General features: G+C 37.3%; 1 protein-coding gene across 5 annotated transcripts in view; it reads right to left on the reverse strand.

Moving 5' to 3' along the window:
* Nucleotides 1–14,736, reverse strand: part of ASAP2 (ArfGAP with SH3 domain, ankyrin repeat and PH domain 2) — a 260,772-nt gene that overhangs the window by 53,532 nt on the left and 192,504 nt on the right. For all 5 annotated transcript variants that reach the window (XM_056813322.1, XM_056813321.1, XM_007476157.3 and 2 more), the window contains one exon: nucleotides 3,079–3,173. In XM_056813322.1, the coding sequence (XP_056669300.1) occupies nucleotides 3,079–3,173 (95 nt within the window). The remainder of the gene's footprint in view (nucleotides 1–3,078; nucleotides 3,174–14,736) is intronic.

The following is a 14,736-nucleotide window of genomic DNA, read 5'->3' on the forward strand; positions in this document are numbered from 1 at the left end:
TAAAATATTTAATATATTACATGTTACATGTCATATATTTATGAATATGTGCTATATATTTTAAGCATAGTGGAATTATAACATGATGTATTCGAATGTATATTTGTAAATACATGCCATGTAATAAATATATGAACATGTATATCTATACATTAACATATGATATTGATATGCTTATTTTACACTGTTTCAATTGATACAAATATTCTCATGTTTCTCTGAATTCTTGATATTTGTCATTTCTTTTTTTTTTTTAAACCCTTACCTTCTGTCTTGGAGTCAATACTGTGTATTGGCTCCAAGGCAGAAGAGTGGTAAGGGCTAGGCAATGGGAGTCAAGTGACTAGCCCAGGGTCACACAGCTGGGAAGTGTCTGAGGCCAGATTTGAACCTAGGACCTCCCATCTCTAGGTCTGGCTCTCAATCTACTGAGCTACCCAGCTGCCCCCTGTCATTTCTTATACTGGAAAAATATTCCATTATGATTACATTCAGATACCAGTTTATTCCACCCAAACTATGGGTGCTTACTTTTTTTTTTCTTTCTAGCTTTGTACTACTACAAAAAGACTCTGAGATAAATGTTTTGGCAAAAATTGGAACTTTGTTTCTGTATTTGACATTTTTAGGTTTTGCCCTATGATGAGATCCCTATGTCAAAGGCAGTTTAATCACTTTTCTCGTGTTATTTAAAATTGTTATTAGAACAGTAAGATAAATTCAAAGGTCTAATTGTAGTGGTAGGCTGTCTTCTCACAGTCTCTAAAATTGATGGATCTCATTTGTTACCATCTTTGCCAATCTGTAGAATGTGAGGTAGAATCAACAAACATCATTAAGTTGTTTTTAGTTCATTTTCATATGGCTATTTATAGATTTGTAATTCTTTTGAAAACTGTACATATATTTTGACATCTTTTCACCAGGGGTATGACTCTTGGTCTACACTATTTGTATCAATATTCCTAATTACCTTGACTTCTTTGCCACTTTATTTGAGCTAAGATTTTTTCCATCTTGACAGTTTCTCTTATTATTTAATTTTGATTAACTTTATGTAAAAACCAATTCATTTTATATATGTGAAATTATTTCTTTTATTTTTTATGATCACCTCTTTAACTTAACGGCTAAGAATTCTCCTGGTAGGCATAGTTGTAAAAGGTAGCACCTTCTTTTTCTTCTTACTTTTTTTTAATGTGTTTTTTTATATTCAGGCCAAGTATCTATTTGAAGCTTTTTTCAGTAAATGATGCAAATGCTGGTCTCCAGCCAATTTTTGCAAAATTGTTTTCCAGGTTATTTTTCTTTTAACAAGTTTGGTCAAATAGGTAGTCTTTCCCTAAATAACTTAGATTTCCTATCTCCTTAAGTTTATCAAATGTTGAACTATTATTATCATTTACTCCAGATTTTGCTCATCTAGCCTTTTCCTGGTCTACTTTTCTGGTTATCAGTACCAAAAAATGTCAGTGATTTCTACTTTATTACATAATATGAAGTCTGGAAGTATTATGTCCCCATCATTACTACTTTTAAAAAGTTTTTTTCCCATGAGATTCTAGACCTCTCATTCCTCTTAATGAATTTTGTTGTTGTTTTGTTTTAATTTAAGTACTCCCTTGGTAATTGCATTGACATAAAATTATTTGTAATTGTAATTGTAAAATTGTAAAAAAAAATGTATAAAATAATTTAAACAAAGAAAAAAATGTCTTTTTTGTTCTATTGGCAAAATCCAGAAAAGACCATGGGATTTCTCACCAATTATTAAGGTCATTATTTCTGAAAAGAATGTTTTGTGATTTTTATCTGCATTAATCTTATATGTATGATGGTAGCTTAACTCCCATATGTTTTGCTTATCTTGTCATTATTCGGCAAATACCTATATAGCTACAGACATTATGTCATGCTTTACCTCAGCATACTAGGAGTTATCACTGAAAAGGGATCAGGTGGGAAGAAGTCACCTCAGTTGCAGGGACTGTGACTATGAATGACTAAGGGACCTCTGGGGACTAGGCAGGAGATACATTTCAGCTGCCACAAGAATAAGAGGGAAAGTCAGGTCAATACTTGCTCACTTCTTACAATTGGTGGTTCTTGCATTCCAGGAAGATAGTGGCCTGCTTAGAGGGGTTGTGCAAATCATGACAGCAGTCCTCAAGGCTAAGTCACTCCTCACTGGGGGGTGGGGGTGGGGGGCAGAAAGTGCTTAATGAAGCATTAAAGTTCAAATTTTAGGCTTTTAACTCCTTATTTTTATCAGCAAGGAATAAAGAATACAACAAAATTAATTTTTTCTTCTTTTAAACTAAACCCTTCCCAGCATACAGTGGCAAAGGAAGCAAATATGTGACTTGCATCTATGACAACTAACACCCTCAGAGACCAAGAATTTATGAGGAGAGAAATGCAAAAGGAAAGTGACTGATGGGGGCAAACAGCAAGGACAAAAGGGAGCATATGTGCATATAGATACAGCCAGATGAAGAGAGAAAAGGCCACTTTTATCTATGCAGATGAAGGTCTAAAATGGTTCCTATTTTGCCTCCTTCCTTACCTTAGTTTAAATTATCACAAAACAAATTTCTGGATAAAAAAAAAAGTTAAGCTTAGGAAGCAGAGGCCTCTGAATTTGGTGACAGAATGAGGAGCCAACTACCCATGTTTCATCTCCTCTAAATTATAGAATTCCAAACCTCAGACTGATTGCTTAATTCAATTCTTGAAGGCAACACAAAGTAGGAATTATAAAAAATTAACTAGGATGATAAAAGATTGTAAATGGAGCGCTTGAAAGATGATTTGCTGATAAAATAATTATTGCTGTAGGGGTAAACTTCTTCCATTTTACCAGAACCTGCTCCATGATTCTATACCAGGTATTTGATTATTGGTTGGCTCTTATGTATGGTCTAGATCCAGTGAATGGAGAGTTGAGAAAGAGGACTGGAAATCAGCAATATCTTCTAACAGGATAACACAGCCCAAAGATATCTCCTTGGGTCTAAAGGCCTGAGATCTGATACATAATTGGTAGTTTTAAATTGAAGATAGTTCTTTTGCACTTACATGTCGCTGCTTGGGTTGGGCTTGACAGAGTCCTCAGCTGGTAGGCAAAATTCCATAATCTCATTAAAACCTGCATTTCCAATATTCTTGGCAAGCTGAAAAACAGAAGTCTGCTTTCAGGATACTTAATAATTGATCCAGCTCATTGTCACACATTACTTCTACATCTGATGACTTACTTAATGACCATTAAAAATATAGCAAATAAAGTGGTTAGTCTTTAAGGAAGATCTAGAAAAATCCAAAGGTGCCTATAAACTAGAAGGGAGGTCTATTATGTGGATCACCGATGAGTTGCTTTTATAAAATGTCCCTTGGCAAAAGTAAGCAGATTCCCTGAGGTTCTGGGAGTCCCTTAAAGTTCTTTACAATCTGGTCCTAGCCAACATTTTAAACTTCATATCCTGCCACTCTCCTACATGAATTCTCTAATCTCCATACAAAAACCGACCTACTCACCAACTCCACAAAAGTGCCTAGTTCAAGCAATCAGCACACCAAACCCCACCCTTAGGGCCTATCAAAATTTTGTTTAATTTTACTTTTCAGATGTAAGAACAAGCATAGAAGTTGATAATAAAAATATTATAGCTATTATATCATGTAATAGATGTTAAATAAATAATAATTGCTTGGAAAACACCGTGGTCTTAGCTTTGCTATTAAAAATGTGTATGTGTGTAAGATCTGTTTGTTGTTCAGTCATTTCAGTCATATCTGAATCTTCATGACTCTGTTGTTTGTTTGTTTTTTTTTGCAAAGATACTGAAATGGTTTGCTATTTCATTGTCCAGCTTATTTTACAAATGAAGAAACTGAGGCAAACAGGGTTAAGTGATTTGCCCATGGTCACACCGCCAGAGTCTGAGGCCAGATTTTAACTCGGGAAGATGACTTTACCCACAAGTTACAGGTCATTTCCCCCACAATTATCAAATATGGTTTACTAAAAGAAAACAAACAAAAAAATCTCAGCAACCTGTCAGATAAAGAAAATGCAAATTATTCCCAAAGGGAAAATTATATTTCAGTAGGAACAAATGGCTTCACTTTTTGGTCAAATATTTAAATTCTAAGAAAATCAACCTACACATTTTTATTACACAGTTAAGGGGTTAACATAATCTTTAGGCAAATGAAGGGTATGAGGAAGCATTCTCTCTGTCTTTCAGAAGAATGGAATAAGAAGAAACAGGAGTAAGTGTCAAAGGAGTTTAGGATAGGTAAGTCACTTTCCTGAGAGTAGAAATGTTGGGATAAGGTGAAATGAATTGTTGAGGAAAGTTAGGCCCATCTCTTAAAACAGGACAAAGCACAAAATAGGACAGCTTAGCATCCCCTCAATAAACAAGCAGGAGATTGATTCAATGATTCTATGACAACAGAGCCATTTCACCTGCAATTGGCAGGCATCAGTGACAGGAAAAGATCTGAAAGTAGAAGCAATCACTCCTTCTAGTTGTGTTTTATTTCTTCCTGTGAGGTATAGCAGAAAGAGCCTTGGGTTTGGACACTAAATATCTAGGTTCAGGTGTGAGCTGTCATCTTTTAGCTGTGTGAACTCAAGTAAATCATTTCACTTTAAAAGACTCAGTTTCTTCATCCGGTAATGAGTGTAAAATTATTCACACTACCTCTTGACTTCATAAAATTCCTTTGAGTAAAGTAATTGACAAACTTTCAAGTGTCATATAAATAAATTATACTGATAAATAATATCTAGAACAGGAATTGTAATAGCAACTTGTAAAATGTAAAGTACTAGAAAAAGATACAGCCATGAATCACAGAAACAAGCTGGAGAGAATCTCAGGCTATCTTGTTTAACTCCCTTTAAAAAAAATGACTAAAATGAGACCTAAGGACATTGGGGGGGGGGGGGGAGAGGGAAAGAGAGGGAGAGAGGAGAAGATAGAGAGAGAGGGAAAGGTTCAAGGATATTGTTCTAGTGTCTATCAGTGGAAAGGAGGCAAGACATATTGGATGATCTTCAAAGAAGAGTGAGAAATCTCTGTGAAAAAGGGTAAGTAGAAAACCATGACAAAACAGTGACAGAAATTGAAAGAGATGAGATCATCCAGGAGAGGGGTGGTCAAAAGTTTCAAATACTGATGCCAGCAATCTACCTCTTGATAAAGAGGTGATAGTTTTGAGATACAGAATGAGACATATATTTTTGGACAGAGCCAATGTGAATGTGTTTTGCTTGACTGTGCATATCCATTACAGGATTTGTTTGTTTGTTTAGGGCTTTTTTTGGTGTAGGGAGTGGGGAGATAGGAAGGAGAGAAAATAAATGCTGGTTCAATGAAAACAAAATAAAACAACTCAAGAATCCCTCTGAGTTGTAATGGACTCTTATAGAAGGCATATATATCCATGTTGATGAGATCATATAGCCACTGAATTACAGAAGGACAATGATATTATGTATGATTTTTATCGAGGTCCCCAATCTTTCAAAAGGACATTAGCATTCCTCCATAACTAAGGCAGATAACCAATTTTATAATGTAGGACATTCAATACCAGCATCCCTTACTGAAGCAAATGAACACCCTGATGTCTCCTGTGGCTTTACTGCCAGAAAAGAAGCAGCAAAAGGAGGAGGGAGAATCCCTTAGAATGAAAAAGCTCCCTTTATTTGGCTTCATCTTCAATGACTGACAAGAGGGACAGCTGGCCTAGGCAGGCCACTCCACATATCTCAACCATCTGATGTTGGAGAAACATGCTACTGATGGTGGGTGGTGGGAAGAACCAGACTGTTATTTCCCAGCTCACCCCTTCCTAGCTGACATTCCAGGTCGGAGAACACTACCCTTTCTCTCCCCAGCTGGGACAACAGGGATCCATTCACAGATGGAGACTTTATTACTGGATGGAAGTGTAAGGCTGATCAAGTTGGCAGAGTGGAAGGTGAAGAACTAGGTAGGCCACGCCTAAACAGAGTCACCACAATCATAGACCTTTGATGTGCTTCTTGGCTGCCCTTGTAATGAGAGAAGTTTGGCAAAACCCAGTGAACCCTGTGCGGAGCCAGAAATTAACCAATGATCTAGGTCTGAAGTCAGGAGAATGTCTTTTAAAGAAGCAAAATCAAGCATCACCAGGAAATCACTAGCAATTCATTCAGAATAAAGACACTGGGTCTCTCTTGCTTCCAGGCCTCTTCTTTCTCCTTTCCTCATCTCTAGGCCTAGAGCCAAAATGTTCCAAGAGCTGCTTTATCCTCTGTGGTCCCTCTATTTAAAATGTCCTTGCATTCTAATTAGGCATGATACTCCCCTAGTTTCTAGTTCAGAAGTGTCGGCTAGGATTTCAGTACAAGGCTAAGCAACTGCTTTTTAATGTACCCCCAGGGCATCTTCATTTCAGTGGTGGTTGAAATGACTGCTACAATTTGTAAAATAATTGGAACAGGAACAAATCAACTCATGGATATTCAAGGGATTTGTTCTCCACATTCTTTGTTCTTCTTTGGCCTTCAGCCCGCCAGGCAGACAACTACCTGATTATTGCTTATTGCTTATTGGTGGTAGCATTCATTTACAAAGTTTTCCTGGAGAAGGAATGGTGCAAGGGAATGGTGCTATGGGAGAATGACCCAAGAAATTTGGTATCAATAAGGACCTAGGTTCAAATCCCAGCTTCACTGCTTGTCATGTGACTGACCTTGAAAAAGACAAAGAATTTCTATAACCTAGGTTCTGTAAAAAGGGAGGATTGGGTTGATGGTCTCTCCTATCCTGAAATTGGTTATTTTATAAAATACTGACAAAAATAGATTTTTTTCTGGAGTATGTAGATTTCACTCATGATAATTTGATCTTCAATACTAATGGAAACTGAATATTTCATATTGATTCAAAATAAATTCCTTACATTTACTGTCTAATTTATATCACAGCTACCTGTGAATAGTTCTTCCTGACTCACACAGATTTTTAAAAAACCCTTACTTCCTGTCTTAGAATGAATACTAAGTATTGATTCCAAGGCAGAAGAATGTTAAGGGGTTAAGTGACTTGTCCAGGGTCCTACAGCTAGAAAGTGTCTGAAGCCATATTCAGGTCCTCCCACAGGCCTTGCTCTTTATCTACTGTGCCACCTAGCTGTTCCTTCCCTCCCCCCTCCAAGTTCCCCATTGTTTAGCCCTTGCCCTTCTGTCTTAAGAATTGTTAAGACAGAAAATAAAGAGTTTAAAAAAACTAATCTTCATAATGACAGGCAGGCCAGCATAGTGGAATGAAAATTGGTTTTGACCTTAGAAGAGATGTATATTTGTATCTGAATTTCAAAATTCCTATTTGTGTATCCTTGGGACAATTGCTAAACCTATCTGAGTCTCAGTCATCAATAAAATGGAAATAAAAATACCTATGCTGCCTGCAACTCAGAATGAAGTTATGTAAACAACGATAAGGGGGGGATATTATTTACACTACTGTTGCCAAGTCCTATTAATTTTACCTTTTCAGCATCTCTTATATATGCCACCTTTTCTCCTCTGAAAATGCCACATCTCCCTGGGACACAAGCCCTGTCACTTCAGAATGGGACAGGCGCAAGAACCTGCTGGTGGGTCTCTCTGTGTCAAGTTTCTCTTCATTTCAGTCTGGTCACCCAGTTATCAAACTGATCTTAAAGCAGCATACTGGCTATAACACTCCCTTAATCAATAAATATTTCAAGGCTCTCCATTCTCTATAGGATCAAATAAAAAATCTTCTATTTGGCTTTTAAAGCCCTTCACAACTTAGACCTTTGCTACCATTTCAGTTTTATTACACATTATTTTATCATTCAGAAACACTGGGTTCTTCTTGCTAGTCTTCACATTCTATTTCCTAGATCAACTCCTTTTCTTTTTCTTTTTTTTTCTTAAAACCCTTCCTTTCTGTCTTAGAATCAATGTTAAGTATTGCTTCCAAGGTAGAAGAGTGATAAGGGCTAGCAATTGGGGTTGAGTGATTTTCCCAGGGTTACACAGCTGCACAGCTAGAAAGTTATCTGAGGCCAGATTTGGACTCCGGGTCACCTGGCTCTCCATCTATTGAGCCACCTGGCTGCTCCTCTTTTTGCCCATCTCCCTTCATCTTCACTTCCAGGCTTCCTTCAAGTTTCAGATGAAATCTGACCTGCAAGAAGCCTTTCCCAATTGCCCTTAATGCTAGTGCTTTCTGTGGGAGAGGACCTCTAAATTCTCCTGTATCTATTTTGTGTGAGTTCCTAAAAGGGCAGAGGCTATTTTTACTTTTCTTCATATCTCCAGTGCATCAGTAGCTGCTTTCTAACTTGATCTGACTTTACTATGAGAGTATAATCTTCTCAATGGCAAGTATTTTATGATTTTATTCTTTTATCTAAAGCACTTCTGGTGGCTTCCTATACATAGTGGGTACTGAGAGGGAATATGGATTTTTGTAATGGAAAAGAATGCTGGCCATTAGGTTAGGAGAGTGAGGATTCAAATCCCACCTCTGATGTTGAGCTCTGTGTGACCAGGAACAAGTCATTTAATCTCTATGAAACCTATTTTCCTCATTTATAAATGGGAATAATAATATTTGCACTGCTCGACTCAGAAAATTTTAGGAAGGAAAGCAATTAAAAATTTCAAGACACTTTAGAAATGTGTAATTGTAAGCAAAAGTGATAGATGTTTTCTGAATTTACTAATTCTTTTATGTTAAATAAAATCACTTGTAAGTAATTTTGAGCAAATTATTTCCCCTCTCTGGGATTCTGCTTCTTCACTAAAAAAGGGTTTAAATTGGATGATCTCTGAGGTCATTACTCAGCACCAATATTCAAAGTCACAAAACTGAGGAAGTAAAGGATTGAAAAGAAATTAACTTATCATTTAGTCCAACACCCCTGATTTTATAAGCAAAGTGATTCCTTAGAATGTCTTGCCAATTCCATGATCCTAAGCTCAGAAGAAAAACCCATGCTTATAATCATGTCTACAAAAACAAGATTTGGCTTTCTTAAACTACAGATAACCCATGCCTACCAACTTTAAATTGCTATTACCGAATGCATTCATAATTACCAGTTTCCCATCTACACACCCATCTACCCTCCCCTGCAAAATTCAAAACCCTAAAATTCACAAGTTCATGGATCTGTAATTTTGTTGGTGGTGGATTCTCCTCCCTAATACATATTAGAATCTCTCTAATAACTGAAGAGATGATGTCTAAGCACTGCAGTCCACTTGGTCATGATGAATTTCTTTGAATTGCACTAAATTGGTCCTCATGGGCTACTAAGTTTAAACTTAGAAACTCATGAGATAGAGCTCATGTCCTGCTGACAATCCTACAAACAACAATGAGGAGGCAGAGGAAAACAATGAAGGCAGAGCAAGAATTGCTTTTTAGTTGGGAAGCAGAAGGGCATCCAATTTATAAAACACACAGACACACCCACCTCTCAGCACATCAGGGTACATTAGTACCTGAACTACAGATGACTCATTCAATTAGATGAGAAGCTAGATAGCCCAGTGGAAAGGGTCAAGAATTCCTGAGTTCAAATACAGCTTCAGCCATTCACTAGCTGTGTGACCCTGCATACGTCATCTAATCTCTGCTTCATTATCCTCATCTATAAAATGGGGATAGTAATAGCATTTATCTCCTAGAGTTGTTGAGAGGATTAATGAGATATTAAAAAAACACTTGGCAGAGTAATTAGTGCACATTAAGCACTATATAAATGTTATCCACTATTATTATTATTATTATTATTATTATGAGTTCTAACTGCAAGAGAACAGAAGACAATTGCCATCTGGTTGGATGCCTGAAATAAACTCAATTAGCAACAACAACAAAAAAAAACCTCATATCTTTCTGAATAAAATGAAGATGGTTACAATATACATCATTCTACCAAATCATTTTTGAACCCAAGACCAGAAAAAAAAATGAGATAAAAGCCAAGAAAGCTACTAATGAGGAATATAGTGAGAACATATGGGAAACCACAAGTGATGCTCTGAGTTTAGCATCTGTTTATTAAGGGATGTATTGCCAAGCAGAAATGGAAGAAGCAATCAAACCAGGTCTTGTTTGTGGGCCTGATGCTCTCTCAATGGCTCTTCTAATTCCAATTATGATGACTACAATAGCTCTGGTAAGTTTCATTAAAAATTTAAGTGCTCTAAGGATTGAAGAAGGCAACATGGAACCTGTATTCCAGTGGGTTGTTTTCTTCCTATGTTACTGGTATTGTATGTAAGTCATTGACTATTGACCATACTTCAATTTTGCTCACTGGGGGATTCAGGATAATTTCATTAAAACATCAATCTTTGTGGAAGGAAAAACCAAAAGAAGGCCTTAGTGCCATCACTTCTTTGTGATCTTAAGCATCACTTTGTTTTTTTTAATTCTGTTCTCCACTTAATGCTTTGCTTATTTGCTTATTCTTTTTTAAAAATTAATGTTTGTTGATACATCAAAATGCCCAGATATCTCATCCCTTTAATCCTTTTACGTACTCTCCTGCACCATAGATAGAAGGTATCACCCACCAAAAAATATGTATATATAAATTATGTGATTCATGTTTCTATTTATTAGTTCTGTCTCTGGAGATGGACAGTCACAAGTTGTTCTTCAAATGTTAATTCTGAGGCTGTATATAATGTTCTTTTGGTTCTACTTGTTTCACTCCTCATAATTTCATGTAGATCTTTCCAAGTTTTTTTTTTAATTAACCTGCTCATCATTCCTCACAGGTTGTGTTTTGTTGGGCCTCCTACATCAGTTTCAGAAACACCCACAACTAGATGTTTGGGGAATCTCCTCTCATACTATTATTGCTTTTGGAATTGACTAGACATAGCTTACATATCTGAGCCATGCACTAGATGACTTTAGGTAAGTCCCTTTTAGTCCTTCCACTCTAAACAAATAAACAAGAACCTTACAATCTGAAACTAGCATTTATTTATTTGTCCAGGCTTGGAATCTTATCAGGGCAGGGAACTACCTGGCTTTGGAAACCACCACCACTGATATATGCCAACAATTCAACTCTAAGTCATAGTCTTAGAGGGTTAGCCTGGGGCACAAGGGATTATTATTAGTTAAATGACTTGGCCACTATTTCAAAGTTAAGTATTATGTCATGGGCTGGACCTGAGCCCAGATCTTCTTGACTCCAAGACTGGCCATGTTGACTCTCTGCAAGTAAATATCCATTCTTATTTGCTTTTTTTTTTTTCGGTGGGGCAGGGGTGGGGGAAGGGGTGTGGAATATGATAAAGATTATAGTTTTTTGGTCATAGTTGATGTGGAGTGGCAAGGAGATGGGATATTATCTACTGGGATAAACAAAAGACTAAATCAATGCGATAAACATTTATTTACTCAAATCTTTCAACCATAGCTATCATTTCCATAAAAGTTCAAAGACTATCAAAGTATTTTTCTCATAACAACCCTGTGAAATAGATAGTTTAAGTATATAGGCACCGAACACCAATGAGGCAGGAGATTTGGCCATACAACCACTCACCCCCTTTCCTCTGACTCTTGCTTCTAAAGCCCCGGCATGGTCTGAATCCTGGAAGGGTAGACCAGCAGGGGGCAAGCTCTGGCCATTACTGTGAAACTGCGAAAACTTCAAGTATGGACCCCCAAACATAATGCACATCTGCTGGAGTCTTGGGACCAGCCTAGCTTATTTTGGAGAGAGATTTATTACCAGAAGTGTGGCCACAACGAACAATTTGTGCTCTACAGGTATCATTTCAACTCTCTGAAATTCAATTTCCTCATCTACAAAGTGAGAAGGGTAGTCTCTAAAGTCCCTTCCAACTCCTATCATGTGGCCCATTGAAGCATGGAAGCATCACAAGCTGCTTTTCCATCACGAGTAACTATAGGAATGAAATCAGACCTCCTATAAAGAGGCAAGCAAGCAATCCATCTGATGAAGAACAACAGGATTTCCAGAAATGTGAAGGCAAGGGAACATGCTTTATAGCATGTATCCCCATTAGTGCCTTAGCACAGTAATTTGAACATCATTTGTGTTTAATAAAAATGTCCTGAGCTGATCTGATACAACAAAAAAGCATGGACACCGAGGTGGTGTACATTTGAAACAATGGAGGACACAATGTGATATTCCAGAAACCTTAGTGCGTCACCCTTTTGGTTTGAGACTTTGTTTCCAGCAGAGATCCTAGATATAGTTACCCTGCTCCTGAACCCAGTTATGCACATATTGATATTCCAGGAAAGATAGCTGTGGATCCTGCCAGGCTTCAATCCTGACCTCCTGACACCTAATTCTTCTACCTTCCAAGGCATGGGGTTGCCCCAAGATAAACATGCAGGATCCAGGTAAGAATAGAATCAGAAAGCATGAAGAAATAATAACAATGAGCATATTGACAGCAGCTAGTATTTATATAGGATGTTTTATAAGGGTGTTTTGCAGATATTATCTCATTTGATCCTCACAATAACCTCGGGAGTAAGAGGCTATTATATTTTTTTTATTATTTTATTTTTTTACAATGAAGAAACAAAGTTAAAAACAGAGGTAAAATGACTTGCCTATGATCACACAGCTAATAAGTATCTCAGGGTATATTTGAACTCAGGTTTTTCTGATTCAAGGTTCAGCAGCACTGTACTATGATATCTAGCTGTACTTGAATCCACTTTGCTCCTTTGTGTGCTGATCAGGCAGGACATATGATTGGGGAAGAGACTTAGACAATGATGGAAATTAGATTTGGGAATAATTTGCAAATTTTAATTAGCTTATTTCCTTCTTAATCATGATTGAGTTGACTATGGCTTGAGTTTCTGTATGATCCATAGAGGAGAAAAAGTAAATGAGATTCGAAGGATTTACAAGCAATCTCATTTTCCCTTCAAATCAGAAATAGCCCATCCCCTTTTCTCCCTCTGGAGTGTGTTGCCCAATTGTAGGTAACAGGATCTAAATTTAAGAATGATGATCATCAGGTTAGGTTTCTGGGGCAGCTGGAGTGTACCATGAACAGGCTCACATAGGAGTCTGGAAGTCTATATTCAAATTGGGGCTCTGCCACTAAGTTGAATTTAGTGAAATTAGGAGAATCATATTTACCCTGCATCCCCTTGTGTGAAGTAAAATTGAACTATAGGATCTCTAAAGTTGCTTCCAAAATTTTCAGTTGGGAGAAGCACCATGGTATGATGGATAAAATACTGGAGTTGGAATCAGGAAGAACTGGCTAAAGAGCTTGATTAACTTCATTAGCTGTGTGGCTTTTTAACCTCAATTTCGTCATCTGTGAGAAAGGAAATTATAAGACCCATAGCTACCTCAGCTGTTGTTGTTGGGCTCTAATGAGATAATACAAGTAAAGGACTTTGTGGACCTGAAAGTACTGTTTTAATTATGTTTTCTATGAAATAGGAATCCAGTTATATCCTGTATCATAATTGGGCAGCCGGAGAGTAGGAAGAGTAGGGGAAGGATCAAGGTGGGGAGCCATAGGGGGGAAGGGGATTTGTTGAAGTTAAATAAATGGTCAAAGAGATATGCCAGTCTCTAGCTTAAGTGCTGAATTTTATTCTCCCTCTCTTTAAATGAATTACCTCAAAGTCACTCAATTTTTCTAATGGTTTCATGAATAAGGTATAAATAGCATTTCCCATTTACTAGTCACATAACTTTTGGATTTTTGGGTACTCTCCGTTCCTCCTCTAGGAAACTGATCACTGAGAAATCTCATTATCCACAACACTGAAGCTATCTGGTATTCATATCTCATCAGTACCATCTGAATTTCTGATGAGGGCAGGGTCATGGGTTCCAATGTCTCTGTTCAATCTACTCTATTGCTTTTGCACTACTTTGGAGTTCACCATCAAGTCCCACAGGCTGGGTACCTTCACATTCCCTTTTTCAGCTTCCTTTTGCCTATCTTCCACATTTGGTTTTGAGTTCCTAAAGGGTAAGGATTGCCTTTGCTTTTATTTGCATTTGTATACCCAGAACTTAGCACAGTACCTGGCACTGGGATCAGCTAGGCTAGAGTGCTGAGCCTAGTCAGAAACACCCTATTTCAAATTCAGCCTCAGATACTTACTAGTTGTGTGAACCTGGACAAGTCACTTTACCCCATTTGCCTCAGTTTCCCCATCTGTGAAATGAGCTGAAGAAAGAAACAACAAACCACTCCAGTATCTTTGCAAAGAAAACCTCAAATAGGGTCACAAAGTGTTGGGCATGACTGAAATTACTAAACAACAACAAAGTCAGATATGTTTATCTTTTGTCAACTACTTTGAGGCATCATGGAAAGACCCTGGGACTTGGAAGCATGAAACATGGGCTTGAGTCCCAACTCTACACTTTAAAAGCCATCTGGGCATGGATAAATGACTTTTCTGCTACTGTTAGTTGATCTGGTAGGACCTTTGGTAAGGAAAGAAGTTTAGACAGAAAATAGGTTTCTGGGTTATTTGTAGATTTCCTCATTTGTGAAATAAGCCTATAATAAATAATATGTGCACTATTTGCCTCATGTGAAGTGTAAAGAAAATGTTAGGGGGTACAGGTGGGCAAATTCGTGTTTTAAGACATTACTACTATTAGTCTAAGTTGTTATACAGCTATGTGCATACATGGCAA

Source organism: Monodelphis domestica, chromosome 1 (assembly GCF_027887165.1).
Source record: "Monodelphis domestica isolate mMonDom1 chromosome 1, mMonDom1.pri, whole genome shotgun sequence".
NCBI lineage: Eukaryota > Metazoa > Chordata > Mammalia > Didelphimorphia > Didelphidae > Monodelphis > Monodelphis domestica.